Genomic DNA, 24774 nt, shown 5'->3' on the forward strand with positions numbered 1-24774 from the left:
CATCAGAATGAGGAAGAAAGGTGATTTAAGTGACTCTGAACGTGGCATGGTTGTTGGTGCCAGCACAACCATCTCTAGTGTTTACAGAGGATAGTCTGAAAAAGAGAAAATATCCAGTGAGCTGCAGTTCTCTGGGAGAAAATGCCTTGTTGATGCCAGAGGTCAGAGGAGAACAGCCATGCTGCTTCGAACTGATAGGAAGGCAACAGTAACACAAATAACCACTCAATTCAACCAAGGTCTGCAGAGGAGCATCTCTGAATGCACAACATGTGGAACCTTGATGCAGATGACAGCAGCAGAAGACCACACCAGGTACCACTCCTGTCAGCTAACAACAGGAAACTGGACCTTTAAGATTTTTGAAAGATTGTTATAAGATTTATATTTTTAGATTCATGACTTCAGCGCATTTTAAGACTTGTTTAACCTGCCACTACACAGCAGGTGAAAGTTTATTTTTCATGTCAACGTTCAGTGTGCAGTAAAATGAGGGTCAGACTCTGCAGGACAGACTGTCTAGACTGTTTTTTTTTTTTTTTGATATTTGATATGATCAAATATCAGTCAAAGCCTTGATTCAATAGACATTTCTAAGAAATATGACAAAGTGAAACCTATGTGACCTGTGATGATACCTGAAGGAGTTGGAGTTAGGGAGACCAGCCAAGACTTCAGCATCCTGAAAACAGGATGAAGCTCAGATTTATTGGTTTACAAAGTACACAAAATTCCTTCTCTATCCATATATCATTTATAGAATGCCTTCCATTATCTGTGCATCATAATGCAGCTTTAACATTAAGACTCAACATCAACAGGTGTACATGCATAATTAAATAAACAGAAACACAATGGTATTAGAACATATAAAATTGCATAACTCATCCTACCAGCATCGTATTTTTTAATAAAAAAAGAATCATTACTAAGAGGAAGTTAGACAAGCAGTAAACAGAGACGGGGAGATGCTTCAGTTCCTCTGATCCTTAAAATCAAATTCATCTTTTTCTTTTTTTTTTTTTTTTTAAATCTATGAAGGTGAAAAACAAAAGTTATGTTTAGTTTTCTGAACGCTGTTTTGCAATGGCGTGACACAGTGGAGTGCAAACAGAAAGTACAGGAAGAAGAAAGTGGGGGGGGGGGGGGGGTCTGGTCATATACATAAGAACAATACTGTGGTCCCAAACACTGAAACAATAACACCACCCTGAGCCAAAATATAATGACAGCTCCAATTCAGAAGTACAGGAACAAAATGCATAGAAAAGTCTGCGTCCAGATCCTCTGATGGGACTGATGGTGAACAGCAGGGAGAGAACACGGGGGAGAAACACAACCTAAATATGTACATCCAGACAATAGTAGAGCACTATCATTACACCTGCTTTTTTCCTCCTGTTTCAAGCTCAAGTTTGTTGGTCTGTTTGTGCTGAGGTAACACTTCTCCAGCAGACGACGTCCAGCTCTTCACTTGTGTTCCAGTCGCAGCAGCTGCTCCTTCCCGTTAATGGTTAGTGACCGCAGCTGCCCGTCCTCCTCCACCTCCACCCGCTCCTGACCGTTCTCCACGATCCTGCCGCCACAGGGAGGAGAGGAAGGACACCAGGGTTTAGACTAGACTGCACTGACACAGACACAAGTTCAGCATGATGACGTTTAACGTCCCCGACAACCTCTGTAGTCTCAGAGTTGCATGTTATCACTTCCTATCCCTGCTCCTGAAGTCTCTGTGTTTCTGCTTGATGACTGAAATCAGGTCTGTGTTTAACAGCAGCTCAAGACATTTTCAGGTTTGATTCTCTGACATCAAATCCGTCAGTAAATCCCTCAGTCCTGATTTCCTAAAGCTTCTCCATCTGTTAAAAAAAGGCCGGTTGATAACAAGTGTCTAAATGAGACGACAGAGGTTGTCGGGGACGTTCAACGTCATCAGTCCAACATGAAAACCGATCTCCTCACCAGTCCACCTTTACAGCCTCGTTGTGTTTCTACAAACTGTCACTAACTCTGTCAGAGGAAAGGCTTCTGTAGAAGAGCTCAGAGCTAAATCACTAGGGTTGCACATCTCTCTGTGATAAATGATTCGATATGAATCTAGATACACAGGTTATGATTCAATTCAAAAACGATATCCTTTTATTACAGACCGATTCGATACGAATCGATTCCATACAGTGTAAGAACGATAACCAGGTTACAGGCCGGAGTCAGTTATAGTTTGAACCCGCTGACACAGTGAAGGTCATTAAATAATCTATTAAATAAAAAGGCGGTTGTTGTGAGCGGATGACAGGTGGTGACCTGCAGTCAGGATGAGACACTGCTGCTCACACATCACAGAAACTATCACATAGAAGCTCAATGACTTAAATTAAAATACCTGAAGAAAACTGTTACTGAGGAAGTTATGAAAAATCATAACAGCGTCTTAGTGAATCCACTTATGCGGCGAATATATCGATTAAAAACAACATTCCTGAAAAAAGTGTAAGAAGTGACGAATAAATGCGGCTAAAAAACAAAAAAAAAACCACAATGAAGCTTGATGTGTGTAGAAGAAAACTCGCCTTTTGTTCTGTTTATTCACTTTTCACACTAACTTGTTCTCGTCCTGACGACGCTAGCAGTAACCTAGCAACCATGCTCGTTCCCGAGACACAGCGGGACCGTGGACGTACACAGTAGCGACGTCTTTGAAAAACTTTTACACAGATTAAAACCCAATGGCTTAAAAATATACATTAGAAAGACTGATATTTGGCTGTGTGCACAGCTGGAGGTGTCCTGTTAACAGTTTTACAGGCCTCTCTTTTACTACTGCCGTCTATGGAAAAATACTTTTTGGGCCACAGGGGGATTTTTCACTGCAATACCACGAGTGGCCACTAGACAAATTGGCTGCAAGGCTGAGTGGCGGCGCTGTATCCAGGTCTTATAATACATCTATGGTCATCCCTTGTTTATCACTCATGCTAATACATGCTAGGCAGCTATGGCGTTTCGCGGGCAGCCTCAGCTCTCACATTGTTTTAGAGAACTGGCGCGTGTGTAATGCCGCCAACCGATTCAAAGTCTCGCGATACCCGATCCATGACTCTATAACCGATTCATCTAGGAATTCATTGATAATTCGTATCGATTGAGGAGGCTGCTACCGATGCAGCCGTATCTCTCACTTGTTGAACCGAATATCCGGTCGCATCGGTTTATCGTTCACAACCCTATAAATCACACTACAAGCCCAGTAAATCCCTCAGGACTGAGGGATTTACTGGGACAGGAAGTGAAAACATGCAACTAAAGAAAATACCTCACTGTCAAACAGCACTTTCCTTTGGAACTACATTTTTTCAACCACTGAACTACCATATTCCTACGCACGAGCATGAGATGAAGTGGTGAAAATATTCAGAATAAAGTGAACACTTCAACTGATATCAGTGTTTTTCTGTGGACGTTTTCCTCAGCTGACTCCGCCCACAGCTCCTCTGAACTGAATCTACTGCAGGTGAAACCCTGACAGTGAATCAGACCCTCACACAGCCTCACGTCAGGTAAACAACTTTAATGGGAGCCAGGAAAACCTCCTTTGATCCTGGGCTCATTCAGTGGTTGTGGCTGTGGACCAGCTGCTCAACAAAGATGCTACTGGATACAGAAAACAGTCAAATATCAACACATCTGTGCACATCTGGTCCTGATTGGCTGGATTATGGATGGTTGGTTTCACCAATCGTGTGCAGTTAAAGTGACACCAGGTGGAGCAGCTTTAAGTTTTCACCTGTTCACTGTGTGTGTGTGCGCAACTCAGACGCTTTGACATGTGAGCTGGAGGAGCCAGAGACCAAACCACCAACGCCTGACCTCTGACCCCTGCCCCTCTCCCGTCAGTCAGTCTCTACCTTTTAGTGGTGATCTTCCTGCCGTTGATGATCTTGGTGGAAGTGGACACGGAGCGGAAGTTGCCCATGCCTCCTCCACCTCCTCCCCCCCCAAAGGAGGTGGAAGAGAAAGAGGTGAAGCCTCCACCTCCCAGACTGCCCATTGTTGTCATGTGACCCATGTGACCCATATGACCCATGGTGCTCATGGAGCCAAAAGAACCAAAGCCTGTGAAGAAGAGGACAGAGAGAGAATCAGTGTCCATGTCAGCACAAAACACCTGTCCCGTCAGTGCTGCGCTTCTTACCTGGGTCAAAAGGTGAGAATCCAGCACCAAAGGGAGGAAAACCAACAAAGCCTCCGAAGAAGGAGCCACCTGTCCGGCTGCGACTCCCCCGACTCTGGTGCTGCCGGCCGCTGCCGAAAAAAGGGTCGTCACTAAAAGGGTCTGGACCTGAGAGGACAGGAGGAGGAGACAGATGTGATGCTTCAGGCCGGTACAGACGGAGTCAGTGATGCTGCAGCTTCACAACCTGAACCTGCTCCACTCACCAAACAAGTCTGCAAACGGGTCCCTGCCCCCGAAGAATTCCCTGAAGACGTCCTCTGGGTTGCGGAATGTGAACTGTTCGTGGAAATGGTCTCCGTTGTGGAAGTGGCTCCCTGAAACATCACGTCAAAGAAAACTCAGGTCAACACTGAACCTGCACTGAAACCAGACTGAGTCAGTGTTTAGGTTCACCACTGCAGCCTCCTGTCTACATGGACACACACTCCCTAATCACCTGATCACACCTCTTGTGTTCCCAGACTCATGCTGTAAAACACACACTGAGCCAGATGTGAGTGACAGCATTCAGATCAGGAGGCAGACAGAATCCAGATGTTTTCCTCTGCTCCTCTCTCTGGTTATGCCTGACAGCTACAGACACTGACATTCAGTAAAGACTGTACACTGGTTGTTGAGGTTTTCACATCTGTTTTAACTACGGTGGCCAGAGGGTTTGACTCACTGCAGCTTCAGAAAACATCATCAGTTTGACAACACATGAGCTGAACATACTCACTACACAACAGAAGTGTTTCCAGGGGACACGAAACAGTGATGGACCTGCTGGGACACACTTCCATGGATGTTTTATAACACATGTAATCTGCAGTGTGTTTGTGTATTTGGTTGTGTAGTGAGTATCTGCAGCTCATGTGTTGTCAAACTGATGAAGCTGTTTTCTGAATGTGTTTGTGTTTTCTTCAGTTGCACTGTGTTGAGCCCTCAGGGCCACTGTAGTTAAGTCTTTCTCTTACACATGGTGTAAAGTGAAACACACGTGTCTTAGCTGGTTTCAGACCGACACAGTTGTCGTTTTCCCGTTTGATTAAATAGCAAATACACACGTGTCCATCCTTTAAGTTCAGGTGTGTCCTGACGCCACTATGACTGTTCACAGCACAGAGCCGCTACACACAGCTGTTCACTGTTACCTTACACCAGGCTGCACTTTAACCCCTCACACCTCTGCATACATCAGGTATGACCACATGGACACGCCCATACAGTCCGTGCACCAGCTTGTGCTGAGGGTGCAGAAGTGCACGCTGATCCCTCAGCTGTGAACGGCTCTTTCTTTCTGTCTACCCGGTAAAGTCACTATTAGAATCCACCAAGGTGCAACTCATCTGGCTTTTAAAGGGCCTGGGAAATGCTGCTCTGATTGGCTTATTGAATGTTACACTGAAACACTCCCTGGATTAATTAAGGGACTAAGTAAAACCTTTTTGTCTGCTGTTGAACTGTCAGAAGTGATGTGGACGTGTCCTGAATGGACTCTTTGTCAACACAGAGCCTTAATGATGTTCTTCTGTGTTGCTGCTGTTTTTGTCCAGAGCCTCATGACATGACCTCTGAAGTGTGGCTGGGTGACTGGACAAATTTATCACTGACTGGCTGAGTCCATCACTGGTTGGTTTTTTGGGTGATTTTGGTCATTTTATTTTGCTAATTTAAGGATCTGACTCCTTCAGAATTCAACTCAGCAAATAGTTCACCTGTAAAAACACAATTCACAGTGTAATAGGAAGTGACAGTTGGAGTCATATTATGCACATTCTTGTAGCACTGATTTCTGTCTTTATAGGCTGCTGTCTGATTGATTGGTGCAGAAAAGTTAATTCATAAATCACATCTGAGAACTACACCAAAAACTGTATGTGCGGTTGTGCACCCTGATCATCTGACAGCATGTTATCCTCACCTGTGTAAAGTGGAGGCTTCTTCATCTGACGGCATCAGACTTTTTTTCCAAGTAGACTCGGACAGCTGCTCGCCCTGTCTCTACATCTCAGCAAGATGGTGGATTCACAAATGCTCATGCAGACTGGTAGTGTTAGAATCTTTTGCTGGCACTACACGTTTACAAAGACGGCTAACTGCTTTGTTTAAGTCCAATGGTTTGGTGGTTGTGTCAGGTTTAAAACCAAAATAATCCCAAACAGGTGATTTGGGTTTTTTTTGTTTGCTCTTCCATGATTGCATTCACTGATTGCGCAAATATATCTGCAAGCGGTTGCTGGACTGACGGTGACCTGTTGGAAAATTTTACATATGGCCTGACCCTCCTCTGAAGTCTGACAAAGGGATCCCTCACCTCAGATGGACTAGACTAGTCTGTTGTGAGACTAACAGTTCAACCTAGACTATTCAGTGTGAGTTAGACGGCTGTGTAAGAACAAAACCTCACTAATTTCAAGCCCTGGAGTTAAAAGTGAAGCCAACCTGCTGACACCTGAGGTCAATGTTAGCATCCTGACAGAGGAAAACGTGCTTCTGTGTGTGACCCATCACTGAGCAGTGACACGTGTTAGACTCTCCACAGCTGGAGTCGAAATGAGTCATTCCTCAGTGCAGCGTCATGTTTGATGCACATGTTCAAACACACACAGTAAAGGTCAGGGTCCTGTGAGTCTAATAGCTTTACCTCTTCCTCCGTTGCTCCCTGTCAGCCCCTCTTTGCCGTAACGATCATATATGCTCCTCTTGTTGGCTGCAGGAGGAAAGAGAGTTGTTTGAACTGCTCTGCTGTTGCTGTTAGTTTCCCTCCGTGAACAACTGTGTGTGACTCAGATACAAACCATCCGACAGGACTTCATACGCCTCTGACAGCTCCTTGAATTTCTTCTCGGCCTCCTCCTTGTTCTCTGGGTTTTTGTCGGGGTGCCACCTCAGAGCCAGCTTTCTGTAGCTGCACGAGGAAAACACACAAAATACTGTGTTTACACACTTTATCCTGCTGCAGTGACAAGAGGAACAGAAAACACGCAGCTCATTGTTTCTTTATTACAATTTTCTCATCTTTTCATTGATCATAGTATTTCTTTGATGCTGTTGTTGAATGTGTTTTTACTGTTGAATTAAACAGTTTTATAATAACGATAATAAGTGTGTCCTGTCTCCTGTGGGACAGTCTGAGACTTTATCTCCCTGTGACTGAAGCCTGTATTGTCTGTCAGCTGATACAAAACCAACATTTCCTGCTGCTCCTCTGACTGAAGGTTCAAATGTTGAACCACAGCGTGGCTTTTATTGTGAAGGAGCCTGGGGAAATGCGACGTATCGCAGAGGTTAGTGAGACTCTGTTAGCAGAGCTGCTCACACTACAAGATATTTATTTATTTATTTATTTATTTTTTTGTAACTGATGAGTTTTAAATATCACGAAGAATCAATGAAAGTGAGCTGCTGAATAAAGAGCTGCAAGGAGAACACGTGCACACACACACACACAGAGTTACTACCAGTAACACCAGGGGTCAGGAGTATAACAATCTCAGGTAACAGATCAGCGTTTAACTGGCACCCCCCCCATAACTATTTGCACATTTCTCATTAACATTCTTGTTTTTCATACTGTAACTACGGTATTGTACTATTACACATTCCTAAATTCATATTGTACATTGTACAGATTTGTACTATATTTGGATTTTTTTATAATATTTTTCACATTTTCATTGTAAATATTTCATTAAGAATTTCATTCATTTTTTCTTCTAACTGGGTTCACTGTCAGGAACCAAAGCTTGTCAATAAACCTGATTCTAATCTGAAATCAGAATAAACACTGTCTTCGTAATTATCTCAGTTATATTCAGAATTAGCTCCATCACTGACAACGGTGTCACTCACAGCAAAGCCAACTGTGTTTATTTAGGAACAAGCTGAAAATGTGACGATGCTCAGTGTAGGTTCCTGTTGATCATAACAGCTGCTATTAATGAGCACAGAACAAGAACGGGGGGGGGGTGCTAACACACTCTAGCTTGTTCTGATTTTACACATTTGTGTTTTCACTCTCTGCTTGTTTGAGTTCACTCAGCAGTTCAGGTGTTAATGAAGCTGTGTTTGAAGGTGAAGATGAGAGTAAGTCGCTCGCTGTCCAGCTGACAGAGACGAGGTGACAGCTTCTCTGTGCAGATGTGTCAGAGCATCACGGCTGACAATATGAACTTCAAAACTTTATGAACTCACGCTTTCTTTATGTCGTCTGCAGAAGCATCTCTCCGTACTCCTAAGACCTGGTAGTAGTCCACCATGATGAGTGGATGAAGGGAGAAACCTCAACGAGCTGGATGAACCTGGAAAAACAAAGATGGTCGCTGACTGTAGTTACACAAACAGCTGTGTTAGATGAGTCACTGATGTCAGCGCCATGAGCCTCTCTGGTCAGTGTCCAGAGTCAGAGCAGCTCCAGAACATGATTTACCTGTGTCTGATCACAGGTGATCATCAGTCTTTGTAATGACATACAGTGTACCATCATAAATATCAATATATGAATAGTGCAGAGCTAAAATGAGGTTCAATAAATTTGGAGAATACAATAACTGGCTGTATGGGTGAGTACCATTCGATCAGAGAATAGAAAATGTGAGATCACACATGATAAAGTGAAGTAAAGCAGCGTCTCCTTGTGTCTGTGAGCTGTTTAACCACAAGGTGATGCTCTCCCCTCTCTGCTCACATTGTTTCATTTTAATGTGCAGAGACAGAGGTGCACATGGTTGTGTGTTTAACAAAGGCTCCTCTGTAGCTGCTGGTACACAGAGGAGCCTCTGGTTCACTGAGTTAGTCTGAACTGGTCTGAAGCAGCAGCAGCAGCAGCAGCTGGAAGGACGGAGGTGGACCTCTGTCTCAAGTGGACAATGAGGACATTCAACAACCAAATAAGCCATTTGATGATTTAGTCATTGTCCTGATATCACGCAGAACATTTTGTAGATGATGCTATGACTTTTCTGATTAGTAACTGAGTTTGTTTTACCATTATTAACTTATAAAAACAATCCCACAGACACACATTGTAGTTACGTGTGTCAATCACTGTCTGTGTACAAACTTAACTGCTGCACACTGGTCACACTGTCTCTATATTGTTTATAAATTTAGAAATGATTTACATTCTGTGGAGTCCTGTCCACTCCTTATACATTCACCATATCAAGATCAAAGTCACAGTATTAACCCTGTTGTTAATGCAGATACACTCTGATCTACATAACGACAGCTCATTATCATGGATGTTAAGTTATTTTTACGCAGTTTAAGGCATGTAGCCAACACTCCCGTGCAGTCAGTGCTGTACCTTCAGATGTGTACCACTCTCAGACAGAGGCAGCAGTGTGTTGCCTCTGTGCCTCCAGCAGTCACATGGATTTTCTCCAGCTGCTGTGGAGCAGCTCTGCTCCACCGACCACAATAACTGTGGTGGAGCTCAGTGCTGCTGCACAGCAGCTGAACCGGCTCTTTGTCCTGGATTATCACCACTCACTCGTTATCTTGACCCATGTGAGGCTTATTAAAATGTGTGACACCTGTGCGGCCACCATCTAACCCGACCTCCGTACACCCCGCCTCGGCTGCCTGCGTGACGCTAGCTTGTTTATTTCTGTGACCCTGAATGGCTGCTGCTACCTGGTTAACAGTGATGAAGAGAAGGAGCCGGGGACGGTGCCGTTAACGGGGGTTACTCACAGCACAGCTTTAACATACAGTGGTGTCCGGTAATTCCCGGTGAAGTGGTATTGTTCGTGGTGGTAGCCGCTGTTAGCTGCTCGTTTTAAGCGAACCTAACACAAGCTGCTCAGAGCGCTAGCTTAGCAGTAAACAACATTAGCCATATTAGCTGCGCTATCAAATTCTTACCCGCTTCAGGCGCGACTGTCCGGGGCCTCAGCAGATGTGCAGGACTGACAGACAGTTTGAGACTGAGGCTGTGAGAGAAGCTACACAGGTTTTTTCATGTTCAGCGGTCAGCAGCTTCTCAGATCGGACGCAGCCTCTTGCTTCTCTTCTTCTTCACCCTGCGACTGTTTACTGTCGGTTAATACAGCTCACAGCGACACTACCCCCACCAGGTGGACACATCCGGCAACGGAGACAGGAAACAGCATCCTGTCAGCTCATTGACACTGAAATGATGAAAGCTAAGGCTGTTACAGTTTTAAATAAAGAAAATTTAAAAACTAAAAGATGCTATTACAGGCAGGAGGATCCTGTCCCTCCTCAGTTTGATAACACACACAGGTTCAGCAGCTTGGAGAACAGCTGTTACACATTTGAATGTGGACTGATGATACAGTGAAGAACAGTCACCATTCTGCTGTGATGTAAAGCAAATTATCTACTGTGTATTTACAGATACAGCACATTCATTTAGGATGTCTATATAAATTACACATTATTTTTTCATCATCTGTATCTTGTTGAAATAACCACAGCAAAGTCTATTCTAATGACAGTTTGACAACATTAAAGATCCTGTAAAGCAAATTCACAGATTTGTTTATGAAATCAATATATATGTTGGAGAACTATTCCTGAAAACGTGTGAAACATGTGAAACTTGTGTGGTACTGAATTGTGCAGTTATATGTTAAACTGCGTTTTTTCGGGCGGGGCCTAAACGGGGTACTGGTGACGCACTTGGACCCCACTTAGCATACCCCGCCCCTAAAGCTGTAACGGCATAAAGGTATGAAATGTACCAGCATCAGTGGTTCTCCTGCTCAGTGTTATTGCTGGTTAGCTGAGCCTTCCCTCCCAAAATGTGTCTTTCCTAGAGGCTGCAATACCAAAGGTGTGGTGTTATTAGTAATTAGAGAATAATGTATGAATAGATAATTAGCTATTCACTCATGACATTTCCCTTCTTTTCATGACCAGAGGGATAGTTCCACTTCATCCTCTCATGAAATAGCGGGTAAACGCGCTATCAAAAGCCGATACACTTCTTTTCCACCGCCAGTCGAGTTTGTCTTTCTGTTCGGACTCAGGACACACAACTGCAGGGAGCGATGTCACCTCTGCACTTAGAACACACACACACACACACACACACACACACACACACACACACACACACACACACACACACACACACACACACACACACACACACACACACAGTGGAGGGAGAGTGAGCTGCTAGCCGCCCTGCAAACTGGTGAAAGTCTGTCAAAGTGTCGGAGCCTCCGTATGAGATGTTTCGGTCTGTGATTGTGTTTTTAAAGCTTTCAGAGCTGCAGCTCACTCTGTCATCCCCACCATCAGTGTAGCTGTGGAGTTTCTGGTATCACGGCATACTGACATTTAAAAATACTATTAAATACTATAAAAATATTATTTGAAATTCAGATAAACACGTTCAATGTTGTGTTACGTGCATTTAATGTAACCTACTGTGATGCATTTAGTGTTGTGTAAGATGAAAAACAGAGAAGAAAAAAAAAAGCAGGAAACCAGCCCCTGTGATGCCTTCACCTCTAATGGGGAATCAGACCAAAGCCAATTTTTAAAACTACAGTTTTATTATTTTGTTGAAGCAGACATGGATCAGGATGGAAATGAAAAATAAAGGCTGGGACAGAAAACACAGCAGGTTGTGTCAAACAATTAATAAAGTGTCTGGAAAAAGAAGTTTGTGTTATCGTGTTTGAAGGTGCTGAAGGTGGAAATGGTATCTTGGTGACTGGCTTCATTTGAGCAGCTTTGCAGTTGCCATGGAGGTCATGGTGGTCATGGTGGTCATGGTGATGGTGGGCACGGTGATGTCTTTGAAGATGGGCTGTGTGACACCAGAGTAGGACACTTTGTTCTCACTGAGAGTCCCAATGATCATCTGGCGCATTTCCCTGCTGGCATCACCACGCACCGCCAGCAGCGCCTGGATGTGCTCCTCCCTACGGAGACCAGGAAGGACAAAAAAAAAAATACAAAACAAAAATGTTAGTAGCGTTTAGCTAATGTGGCGTCAACCTGCTCTGTGATTACCACCTGATCAGAGTTTAACATTTCCGTAAAAACTCCTCCAGGACACCTGTAAGAGTCAGTGTCATTATAATCATTATTAGTGGCTGCATTCCATTTAGATGTGCCAGTTTAGGGCTCTGGTACACTGCAGGGACAAATGGATGGTTTCAAAGCAACGATGTTCATGTGTCAGAGTGGCAGCACACACAGGTCATTTTTTGATACCAACACTGGGAGTCAGATGTGTTCAGATCCTACATAAATGAGCTTTAATTTTTTTTCTGTTGATAAAAAAACTTTATAATAATAATAATAATAATAATAATAATAATAATAATAATAATAATAATAATATAGTTATAACATTGGCCTCATACTCTGAGTATCATCCAGGGGTGTGTGTGTGTGTGTGTGTACCTGATGTCAGGATACTTGGACACCAGAGTGGTGACCTCCAGGAACAGCAGTGTGGGGTCAGTCAGCTTAAACACTTCTGCTATGGCGGCGATGGCGCCGCAGAGCCGGTCAGTGTCTTCACCCTGCACACGACAATCAGCTGAGCTTAGACCCCGCCCCTCCAACCTGAACAGGTGTTCCTTTCATTACCATAAGGTCTACACTGGCTGAGCAGTGAGAGCAGCAGCTGCAGTCGTCCACAGAGAACTGCTCTGTAGCAGAGAGTGTTACTACGGCTCTGACAGGTTCGTTACACCTGGTTACACCTGTAGTGTGTGAACTGAATGTGAGAGATGTTGCGGTGCAGAGAAACTGTGACGTGTGAACTCACAGCAGCCAGTTTTCTGAAGAGGAACTTGAACTGATCAGCCTCTTTGATCATCCTCTCTGCTCCCTCCCTCCTCTCATCAGCGTTTTTAAAGGTGATCCTCTTCTGCATCACCGCTTTAATGTACTCCACCACCACCCTGCGCAGGGCCTCGCTTGTCATCTCCTGCACACAGCACAGCCAGCACCTCATCAACATCTCAGGTTTCACAGGAAGTCATTAACCCTTTACGCTGCGGACAAATGGCGCTCCTACCTGGTTGAAGGGTTTCTTGATCTTGTTGAAGTCGTTGAAGTAGTCCTCCACCGTGACACAGATCGTGTCCACAGCATGAGAGCCGGTCAGCCACTTCCTGGTCAACAGCTCATTCAGGTGATGCTGTCGATGCACATTAGTAAGTTAGACACACTGTGACTGAGAAACAAATATGTGAAATTAATATGAAAACCATTAATGTGAAAGCACTGATGATGTTGTTTTGACTGGTGATCCACATAAACACTCTGCAGTTACTGCGTCTGTGAATGATTTCAGACCACTGTGCTCTCTAAAAACAAACCTGGACTCATTATCAAATGGAATGAAGACTTTTGATTCAAACAAAATTTCCTGCATTGATGAGGTAGAAGCTGTATGGTAAATGTCCTTATTTAGTATTTTAGATAAGCCTGCACTTTTAAAGTATAAAATAAAAGGCTGAAATGATCAATGGTTCACTTTTGTGTCATGCGCAGAATAAAAGGAACAAATCCTGGGCTGCAGTATTAGTTAGAGTATTAGTTCTGTGCCTCCACTAATGGTGTTAATGACCCCAGAACATGCTGGAGATCAATTACATCTTTACCTGTTCTGCATCGTGCATCAGAGTGAACTCAGCTGCTGTGTCTGACAGACTCACTTTGTTGGATTTTGTCAGTGTGCGTCTGACTGTGTGACATAAGGACACCTTATCTACAGGTCACTGCAGACCTCTTACATTTATAATCTTACCTTTGACACAGATGAGACTGTTAAAGTGTGGATGTCAGTTCAGTTCCTTCCTCTTTAAATAATTACAGGCCTGTTGTCAGCCTTGTTGTCTGTTACTGCACTGAGGGCTGATATGGTTGAAGCTTTGGACAAGAAGCTGAGCTGTTCAGCTTTATTTATTGATTTGTCTGAAGCATCTGACATTGTGATCACTGATTATCACCTGCAGCTTCATAACCTGCATCACCTCAGACCACAGGACCCAGATCTGTCCTGGTTTCTGCTGCAGCCACTTGTTTTAGTTTCATTAAGGAACTTTGTATCAGAGACTGAACTCTGAACGATTTTTTACTATCTCTGTTTTTGGCTTATTTGAGCCTTTATCCAGTGTGACCTGCTTTTCAGTATTGTTTATTTGTGTGTCTGTTGTTGTATTGTCCTGGGAACTTGTGATGCTGCTGTCTTGGCCAACCTGGCTAACCTCAGAGGGATTTAACTGGTAAATAAAAAAACTCCTACCATACATCCTTTAGTTTTCAATGAAATTGTCCACAACAGGTAAATAATCCACAGTAAGAAACTGTCCATTGTGACATGATGTTGCTGTTCTGTAGCACAAACCAAATTAAATTAATCTCAGTTGTACTGAGGTGATGACAGAGTCACAGCAGAGGTAACCTCACAACCTCACAGTTCACACAAATCTGTCTGACCAGGTAACAGAGTGAGAGTATGTGTAGTATGTGTATTTTTTTTCCCATCACTTCAGCAAAATTAAATCTTTGTCTGATTCACATGTATTTTATAAAAATTATCAACAGTTTTTAAAACAGAAGGAAGACTTTGCTACAAACACAACAAACAGCCTTTAAACTGTTCAGAACAGAGGAGCCCCTCCTACCTCCAGGTCGAGGAAGACTTCGTCCAGCAGGAACTGACACCCCTCCTTGGCCACCTCGTTGAGCGTCCTCTCGATGGCGGCGTCACTGTCAGTGGACTCCGAGGACTGAGAGTACTTCCTCTTCAGACTGTTGATGGACTCTCTGAGGAAACACAGGAGAACATCAGGCATCACAACAACATTAATACTGAAGACAACATGAAATGAATCATCATCATGGGAATAAGTTTAAAATATAAAATGAGTTTTATTGCAGGATTATTTAATTCCTATTGGCATTTCTCATTGACACACACTGATTTTTATTCACATGTGTCACCTCTGAAAAACACAGAAACTAAATCTTTCTCACTTGAAAGTCTGGCAGTTGTTGATGATGGCGATCATGTACTGAACGTAACACTGAGGCAGCTGTCTGTCTCTCAGGTGATCCTCTTTGTAGAGCACTGCCTCCTCCCTGTACCTGCGCGCGCACGCACGCGCACACACACGCGCACACACACACACACACACACACACACACACACACGTTAGGTTTCCATAGAAACAATATTTGATTTAGTTCTGGATGTAGGCAGAACACAACTGTGAGCAGTCTGGGTTTGACGTGAACTTTAAATAGACTTTGATTGTTTCTTCACTGAGTCTGTGGCCTGGTGGTGATGATGGAGTGAATCCCAAACATCTAAAAACCTTTATTCAAATAACCTTGATCTCAAAGAAAGAAAGTCAAGAGAGAAGAGCTACCTGATGAGGAAAGAGTTCATCTGCTTCAGACACAGCTTCAGAACCTGCTCTTTGAAATCTCCATCGATCTGTGCAGCAACCTGCAGGTTCTGCTCAAACATCTGACGGAGACACATTCAAATAGAGAGGAGAGGGAAACATTTTTACCACACACATCAGAAAGCAAAACCTCTCACTGACCATATGTCACAGTGGCTAAATGTTCAGATGTATTCAAACTGAAACACAAGTACTGCACCTGATTTACATGAGCTCAGACTCGATGCAAATCTGGATCCTTGGTTCTTCAGATCTCATCTTATAAACAAACCTGCTCTAAGTTCTTTTTTAACAGGGGAAGCAGAGACCAGCTTTAAACAGACCCCTGACTTATTATCACCAACATGGTAGAAAACACCCTGCAGACTCAGAGCAACATTAAGATTCATTCACTGGTCTCCATGTGAGGATGCAGTCACTCCCTTTAGCTCTGGTTTGGTCTCCACACACTCCTGAGGGAAATATCAGTTCACACTGGCCTGGTCTGACGAGACAGATCAGGTCCAACCTTCAGCCCACTGAAAATGTGTGTGGGGTACCTGAAACACGATGGCGGGCAGTGTGGTCTGGTAGTATCCGTCCTGGTCAGCCTCAGGCTCTGTCTCTTTCTGCCAGTCCTTCTTATCTGTCTCCAGAGCCTTCCGCAACCAGCCTGTTATATTGGACTGAACACACACACACACACACAGTTAACACAAAGATGGTTTCTAACACTGTGTCTGTGCCACCGTAGCCTGGTTAAATTCCTCATGTTAGCATTTTGCTGATGTGAATGTAGATTTGACAGTTTATAGCTGTGTGCAGAGGAAGGTGTGAGGCTGGGGGTGGGGCTGTGAGGGGAAGGTATACTGTCAGTGCTCGCTCAGTTGAATTATGTGCGGTTCCACCAGCAGGTGTAGTGTGTGTAATAACTTGAACATCTCTGTCCTTGTGTGTGGAGCTTACTGTGAAAGTTTGGACGTATTTGCTAAGAAGGTCGTCCACCACATCCTGAGGCAGCAGAGACTCCAGCTGGTTGATATCACACTCTGCCCGGAGCTCTGGATGGCCCATCATCTCCACACTGACACACACAGAGACACACACACACACACACACACACACACACACACACACACACACTGTAACATACTGGTTTGTGCTGATAAGAGCCAATCAGGAGCCACCATGGGTGTCTACATCAGTATTCGTTTCTGAAAGTCTGTTTGAGGGGCTGAAGACTCTGGAGGAGATTGGACAGAGGAGGAAACTGAGATGAAGAGACGAGTTTAAAACTAAAACGTGTCAGTGTGGACAGAGCCTGTGACTCAGCAGGGAAATCAAACTAAAAACAGCATCTTACTGCAGCTGAATCACTGCAGTAAATGCAGACGAACTGATGATGACGGTAAACAACATGTCAGTTGTCACCAGGTGCAGAAATTGACCCATGCTGGCAATTACATGCTCATGGAGGCGTCTCTCCGACACGTCAGTGGAGTTCTGTCTGATTTTGATTTTTCATGTTTGAGGATTCAGCACTGATGTATACACACTGAGGTGGAGCTAACACGTGACAGAGGTTACCATGGAGATGTCACAAATCAAGAGTTTGAACAGACTCCACTGTGAAAATACACTTAACTCCACTAAATGAACTGTGACAGTACAGAGTAGAAATGAACGAGCCCCACCACTGTGACAAACCTTTTTCTCTCCAGAGTTTGTCAAAGTGTGTGTGTGTGTGTTTACCTCTTATATGTGTTGAGGACCCATGTCAGCAGGGACACAATCTCATTTGCCTCCAAGTCCTCAGCTGCCAGTTCTTTGACTCGAGTGGACACAGCATTGTGGTAGAGACTGAAGAACCTGGAACACACAAACACACCTGTGAGACAACACTTACTGCACCTGAACATGTGTTTAACACATAAATTCAGTCTGGTACGTGTTACCTGTTGAAAGTGTTGTAGTGTGGGGGGAAGCACTGCACCATGAGGTTCTTGACAACGATCAGATCATCCAGAACATATTTCCTGGTTATTTCCAGAAGACGAACCAGCCACATCTTATCAGCCTCTCTCGTCAGGGCCTGGGTACCCTCAATGCGGGTGCTGACTGTTCCCTCCAACACCTGCAGCAGAAACAGATCAAAGACGTCAGGATCGGCTCAGAGGAGATAACCTCTTCTTCACAGCTGTCTGCTGCTGGGTTTGGATCATGTGGCAGCTCCTCTCCTCTGAGACAGCCGGCCTCCTGCTGCATAAGACAGTGACAAATGAACTGGGTGCAGAGGTGAGTGAGTTCGGACGCTGAGGTTGTAAAGATGCACAGGTTCACTCAGCTCTGATGTTAATAATTGTTACCAAAGCAGTGAAGAAAACATCAGCTCCTCATCTCTGCACTGAGCATTGCTGTCATTGGCTCAGATAACAGACGTGGCTGGTGACACCAGCTGTGACTAATTATTAAATAAGTTCATTCAGCTTAGTGATGAGCTGTGCTGTTTTCACACTGCCGCCAGTACTTGTCAAGGATTGTGTGTGAGGGAATAAGCCCCCTTCTGTAACACCACTGTACAACCACAAATGAACTGAGTGTTTCTTTAGTTCCAACAAATCCAACAGAGTGAGACATCTTCTTTATAGTGGATCACGTCACTGTCACTGAACTTTCATTCATGTCATCAGTAATTTAAGCTTCTAGATTGTGTGTTTTTAAACCAAGACCGTCAACAAGTCATCAGCCTTTTCTGATATTGATTTCATTATTTAAACATATATTTTAGGGCTGAGAAAGAAGTAATATTTCTAACACTGAGCTACATGACAGAGAAATACACAATTGTAACATTAGGCTACTAACATGTTTCAGATGAAAAGCTATGTTTCAGGTTGACAAACAGCAGGTGAGTGTTTGCCTTCAGAGTTCACACTGGGATCACCCCTATCCCCTTAAAATGATCCACACTTTGATTTCCTGCCCGACATACTGGGATGCAGTTACTGTATCAGACCAATCAAAACTTGGCCGACTACTAGAGGCCTCACTACAAAATGACAGTGAAATTCAGTCAACAACATGTTCCACTGTGAGACCAAAGCCTCTCACTCCTACCAGGAGACATTACTTTGAATCAGCCTCCATATAGTCTGGATATTTGAGTAGAGACCATTTGAGACCAGACCTGCCAGACAAGACTTCTGTGTAAAAATCAAGTGATGTTTCAAATAAAATAAAGGAAGAAAGAGAAGATAAATATAAAATCAACACTGGATGCCAGCCAGGCAGGAGTGTGAGAGGGAAAATTAAAAGAGTCAGAACTTCAGAAGAAGAAGGAGAAGAAGAAGAAGAAGAAGAAGAAGAAGAAGAAGAAGAAGAAGAAGAAGAAGAAAAAGAAGAAGATGTAGTTAGAACACAAGAGGAAGAATAGTTGAATAAAGAGGAGGAAAAGAATGAAAGATAAAAGGGAAGAAGGTTTGAATAAGGAAGAAGAATCAAAATAACAGGATGAGTCAGATGAAGATGAAGGGTCACAGAAGAAGAGGAAGGAGAGTTAGATGAATCAGAAGTAGATGGTGATGGTGATGATGATGATGATGATGATGATGATGATGAATGAAAACAAGTAGATATGTTAGAAGCCAAATTAAAGAGTAAGAAGAAATAATCAACTTAAGTCAAACTCTAAACTTCTTCATAATTTAAAAGAGTATCCCTCAGATCTCTCCTCGTACATCGAACATCTTGTCCTTCCACCGTTTGGGTCGCCCCGGCGGGATGAACCCAGTCTGCTTCTTACGGTCGACCATGCGCCGGTCGATCTTCTCCTCCCGCTCAATGATGCGAACCACTGACACCAGCATGGTGGGGTCACGACGCACTGTTACCATGGACCTCTGCAGTACCATCCACAACTGTTTGGCCAGCTCATCTGACAGCCCCTGAACCTGGAGGAAGGAGAACAGCACCAGAATGAAGACTGAGCACAACAAGTCCACAATACAACTACACAATAATGAGGCTCACTGTTTGCAAATAAGTGGATATTTTGAAATGGGACAATGTCGACATGCAAACACTTTACCAGTTTGTGTATAAAGCTTTGTCTTAGACCAGGTGACCTGCACTCACACAGAGCTTTTCTAGTCTTAGAGACCACTCAAAGGGCTTTATAATACATGCCACATTCAGCCATTCACACACGTTCATACATCACATCCAGACACACTGATGGGACAGCCATCAGGTTTCAGTATCTGCACTCACGTCAGGATACAGGTAAAAGATTAACTGAGGTGGAAGTTTGTTTTTATGCAACTTCATAAATTCAATATAATATACCTCAAACCTGAAGCTGGTAAAGAGTCAATGTAAAGCGCGAACAAATTAAGGCTGCTAATAAAGGTTGGGTAGAAAAATGTTGTGTGGGATTTACTTTTCCTGACATAGCAAATTCAGGATAATGTACTTTTCCACAGCAATAATTTCATTAGAACAACAACAGTCACGTCATCCTCACCACCAAACTGAAAACCCCTTCTCTTCTAACACTAACACTGTTTTTATTCAGTTATTATTTCTACATGTTTCTACTTTTGGATCGTTGAGTTATCATCAATGGAAGCTGCTCCTAATAGTCGACTGAGTTTTGATTGGTCTGTTGAACACAGGAGAAAAAAAATTTAACTTCACAGTCATCACAGACAGATGTCTGACAACTGGACACATTTATAATGAATAAATAAAATACTAAACAGGACATGGAGATGTAGAATGATGAAGTGCAGCAACAACTTCCTTAAAATCTGTTTTGTCTGACACACACACATCAAGAGGGACTCTGTCAACAAATCCTGCCGGCAAACATCCACCTATGATTCATCGACCTCAAACATGACTTATCACTTCAAACATAGCAGCCTAACGTTAGCCACTTGCTAACACATTCAGAGTCATTACTGATTTTGCTGGTGTTTTTTGTGTTTAAGGCTCATTGTTACAGTTTTGTACTTCTCTAATGTAGCTCAGTGTTAGCAATGCTACACCTTTCTCAGCTTAACATGCAACAACTAGTCAACTAATGGTTTGAACTAACGACCACCAGTTGACCAGGAAAATCTTTGGCTGGGGGCAGTGCTAAATCTGTCCACACTAAGTCTATGAAGAAGGCAGAAGACTTTTAATGTGAAACATGTGAGCAGGAAGTGTTGAATTATTGATGGTAGGATTGAAGGCAGAGTCTCATTTTTTACTGCTACCTGAGGACAGATAAAGTCAGGTTGATGCTTCCCTAACGATGGTGATGATATGTTTGATATTCAGTTGTGTTACAACACTTTACTTACATCTTCAAAGTAGATGGAGATGAGATTCATGTCGCTGGCGTTCTTGCTGTCCATACGGTACTGCTCGTACATGAGGTCGTCCCGTGAACACTCCAGCTCCATCAGCTTCCTGTGGGCCTGCAGCAGCTCCGCCTGCTCTATGAGCTGCCGCGTCTCGGCCACAATCTCTGGGACTGTACACACAGTGACAAAGACACACAGAGCAGAGGAGGAGAAGAAGACTCACCACAAGGAGTCTGAGTGAAAACGCCATGGACAGCGTCGACATCATGACCTGTCTGAACCTGAGCTGTCTCTATGGCATAGGTGTCAAATTTGGCCCGCAGTGTAATTATATCTGGCCCAGGAGACAGTACCCAATGACTACTAGAGCTGGTCCGCCGGTATTATACAGCGCATGTATCGCTAATACTACTACGACCTCATGCTACTACTGGCACCGTGCTACCCCTCCCAAAAATGGTGAAAAGAAAGGCAGAAAACAGGAGTAACATTATTATTAGTTAATTGATTTATTGTTGTTATTTTATTTTTTAATTTATTATTAGCCTGTGGAAAAAGGTTACTGTTGAAATCTAAATCAGAAAGCTGCAAATAAAAAAAGAGGCATACAATTTTTATTTAAATTTTATTTAAGAAATGAATGCCATTGATGTTTTTTTTTTAATTTGAAATTCGATTTTGCATGTGTGCAATATTAAGTTATATATTGTATAGTATTAAGCTTTGCTTGTTCCATATTCAATGTTTAAGCAAAACTTGTTTGGGTCCATATGAAAAGGTTCATTGCTATATCTGGAGGAAGATTTTTTCAATAAATATCAATGTTGGCCCGCGACTTTGCCCAAGTTTTAAATTTTGGCCCACTGTGTATTTGAGTTTGACACCCCTGCTCTACGGTAACAGTAGTTTGTCTGTGATTGGACACACGGTGTGAACTGAACTCACCAGAGAAAATGTTTTTAAGGTTTTCCACAGCGGAGGCCAGTTGACTGTGCTGAACTACAGCATCCTTGACATCCTTCAGGTTCTCGATGGTGTTGATGCTCTGCCTCCAGTCGTTATTCACATCAGCCAATGAGCTTTGGATGTCTTTGACGTCCAGCAGGGCGCTGTGCAGCTGGGTCAGTCCAGTGCGAACGCCATCCAGCTGGGACTGGATGGCTGCCTGAAGAACATCAGAGGTCGTCAAGAGACGGGTATTACTGTTAATTACTGAGGTTAGTATTTTTATCAATATTTGTGTCCATTAATAACAACATGGCACATGATGAGTGCTGTCTTACTATGTGTCACATTACATTAGAGCAGCTGACTGTATACTATGTCACTGTACATTAAAGCACTAATCTGTAATCAAGTACAAATACTGAGGCTCTCTAACCAAACAACTGTCATTTTAAACTTTGAACTTTGGGTTTTAGCTGGTCGACATTTTACTGACAGAGCAGTTGTTGCTGAGAAGAACAGGTTACACTGAACCAGCCTGTCTGCTAACACGTCACCTTCAGCCTGGCTTCCACAGAGGCCTTTTTGCGAGCCTCTCTTCTTCTGTACTGCTCCACTTTGTCCAGCTGGTCCGACCTCTGCAGCATTCCCGCCACACGCTGCACTGCCGTGGCGACCGCCTCCCGACTCGTCTCCTCCATAGTGTTTCTCAATGATTTACAGTACCAGTCGTGTCCAAAGGCTTCATGCAAAGGCTGTTGATGAAAGAGAAAAATACAGTCTGTCTCATTAATACCAACAACTGAAACCATACTTAATTTATATTATATACCGTCACACTAATAGAAAAAAACAATAGATCTGGAAAAATGTTTATGAAAGTGAATACAATACCTCAATATTCAGCAATTCAGTGCAACCTGAATGACAAGCACACAGAGAGTCCACAGGAGTGTGCAGCCTGTCAAAGCTGTATTACCCAGTTTGCGTACATTTACAGCTGTAATTCACGCAGTTTATAGCTTAATCAGGCTTGAAATTTACATGGTTATAGGCAACACTGTTCCCGATGTTTATCTGTGTTTAGTATGGCTAATATCCTAGTTTATATTTGGAAACAAGGCTGTAATTAGCATAGAGGTTATATATAAAATAAAGACATAATCTGCAGTTATCCCTCTATCTTTAAAGAGCCAATACCACATATTAAATGCACTTTTCTCAAAATAACTTGCTTTCACTGATGATTGTATTAGACTGTTTCTAGCCCACACAATCCCTTTTACCTGTTGAAATTACTTTGAAAGCCCAATACAACACATAAAACTTTTTCACTTTGCAAAAAGTGACTGTAGCTCCTACTATGTGACTGAAAGACAGTAAGGGAAGGAGGGGCTGAGTGAATCAGTGTGTAGCTCTACAATGAACCCATTTGATTTAGTAAAAAATAAATAAATAAAAAAATTATACATATATATATATATATATATATATATATATATATATATATATATATATATATATCTCAATGTGGTGGTCAGTGTTGTGGTGATATTGCGATATTGTAAATCAGCATACGAGAAACACTGCTGTCAGACTGGTTGTTCTTTGTTCTCTCTACATAGACATTGTGGCGCAGTAAAATCTATTTCATGTGGCTGTTCAAAGGTTAAAACCACAGTCACATCAAGTTAATTAGTCAACATTTTACAGCTGTGATGTGAGCCAATTAACAGCTAGTCAATCATGCGGCTGGACAACAGTTTCAATAATGAACATCAGAGCAATTGCATGGAGAAGTGGTTTTAAAACAAATAAACATCACTCAAAGCCCTACAGTGTTTCTTCCGAGGTGTGGTTCTCCATCTTCATGATGAAGGTGAAGAGGATGTTTAATTCCTATCATAACAGGACACAACCAGATACTGGACAGACCAGACAGCGCAGAGGGACAGATGTGACACAGCCCGTGTATGTCCTCAGCTGTCAGTTCCACGGTTCCACTGGTGTCAATGTAGCATCGAGTAACGTTAGTACAGTGTAAAGTAATGGCAGCGACAGTTAACTGTGACACACAACATGTCGAACAAAAACATTAGGCAACCCTGTAAATTAACTTCAATCTCCAGGCTCAATAAACATAATAGCATAAGCTAAGCTAACACCGTACATGAGAGGGCTGACGCTGTCCTACTGCCTGTGAAACAAGGTAATTATACAAACCCGAGAAATATTCTTACCAGAGGCATTTAAGGGATAAACGTGGTGAAGATGAAATACATGTCTACAAATCTAACATTAATATTTGTAGCCGAGTTGTGTTATTGTGGCTCCACTTCCTGCTTCGAGCTCCGCCCAGTAACAGCTGCTTCTGCTTCTTCTTCTCCTCTCTCTTCGGCAGTTGGCCTCGATTGTGTTGCGTGACTGCCTTCCTCTGGTTTTACACACACACACACACACACACACACACACACACATATGAGGTTCAGAGAACGACCTCTACCTACAGGAGCTCACTGAACTGAACAACCCCTCCGTTAAGGCCAGTTTAGGTATTTGCAGATTTGCATGTATTGGAGATCTTTAAGGAGACATCGTTCAAGTGTAGAAACAGTGGAAAAGCAAACTTTTCTTAAATAAATCACAAAGAAGTAGACTTCTCGATTACATAGCAGATCGTAGCTGCCCAGAGGGTACTACAAAATCAGCCAGATATATCAGACTTGATAGATTATATCTTATTAATGTGTTCAGTTAAGATGTAAGTCTGTGTCATGATCCACTGATTTTGTCTGAGGTGCTGAACAGTCTGATGACAGTGGGAACAGAGGATTTCCTGAACCTCTCAGTCCTGCAGCAGAGAGATGAG

At 43.1% G+C, this 24774-nt stretch overlaps 2 protein-coding genes across 2 annotated transcripts; both read right to left on the bottom strand.

The window, feature by feature from the left end:
* Positions 1–673: 673 nt before the first annotated feature.
* On the bottom strand, positions 674–10265 carry LOC139628877 (dnaJ homolog subfamily B member 6-like). Its single transcript, XM_071491012.1, has 8 exons — positions 10085–10265; positions 8411–8517; positions 7015–7124; positions 6861–6926; positions 4438–4548; positions 4193–4339; positions 3906–4113; positions 674–1576 (listed from the first exon to the last, which is right to left on the bottom strand). The coding sequence occupies exons 2-8, from the start codon at positions 8473–8475 to the stop codon at positions 1471–1473; spliced, it is 813 nt and encodes a 270-aa protein (XP_071347113.1). The 5' UTR covers positions 8476–8517; positions 10085–10265; the 3' UTR covers positions 674–1470.
* A 1459-nt stretch (positions 10266–11724) lies between these two features.
* On the bottom strand, positions 11725–24287 carry exoc3 (exocyst complex component 3). The gene is made up of 16 exons (XM_071491011.1): positions 24146–24287; positions 22463–22660; positions 21906–22125; positions 20958–21130; positions 19347–19559; positions 17565–17743; positions 17362–17478; positions 16576–16693; positions 16170–16295; positions 15592–15692; positions 15197–15307; positions 14845–14986; positions 13230–13352; positions 12978–13139; positions 12608–12729; positions 11725–12120 (listed from the first exon to the last, which is right to left on the bottom strand). Exons 1-16 carry the CDS (start codon positions 24152–24154, stop codon positions 11916–11918), a joined length of 2319 nt encoding a protein of 772 aa, XP_071347112.1. The 5' UTR covers positions 24155–24287; the 3' UTR covers positions 11725–11915.
* Positions 24288–24774: the final 487 nt, after the last annotated feature.

Source organism: Trachinotus anak, unplaced genomic scaffold (genome assembly GCF_046630095.1).
Source record: "Trachinotus anak isolate AG129_WGS33_773 ecotype Australia unplaced genomic scaffold, CSIRO_AGI_Tana_v1 ptg000012l, whole genome shotgun sequence".
NCBI lineage: Eukaryota > Metazoa > Chordata > Actinopteri > Carangiformes > Carangidae > Trachinotus > Trachinotus anak.

Coding starts and splice junctions, on each gene's coding strand:
- LOC139628877 (XM_071491012.1), bottom strand. CDS start 8,475: ATGGTGGACTACTACCAGGTCTTAGGAGTACGGAGAGATGCTTCTGCA. Junction 6,927..7,014: donor GTATGAAGTCCTGTCGGATG/GTTTGTATCTGA, acceptor TTCCTCCTGCAG/CCAACAAGAGGAGCATATAT. Junction 4,340..4,437: donor CCCGTTTGCAGACTTGTTTG/GTGAGTGGAGCA, acceptor CTGTCCTCTCAG/GTCCAGACCCTTTTAGTGAC.
- exoc3 (XM_071491011.1), bottom strand. Junction 17,744..19,346: donor GGAAGGACAAGATGTTCGAT/GTACGAGGAGAG, acceptor TTTCTGCTGCAG/GTGTTGGAGGGAACAGTCAG. Junction 16,694..17,361: donor GTCCTCAACACATATAAGAG/GTAAACACACAC, acceptor TGTGTGTGTCAG/TGTGGAGATGATGGGCCATC.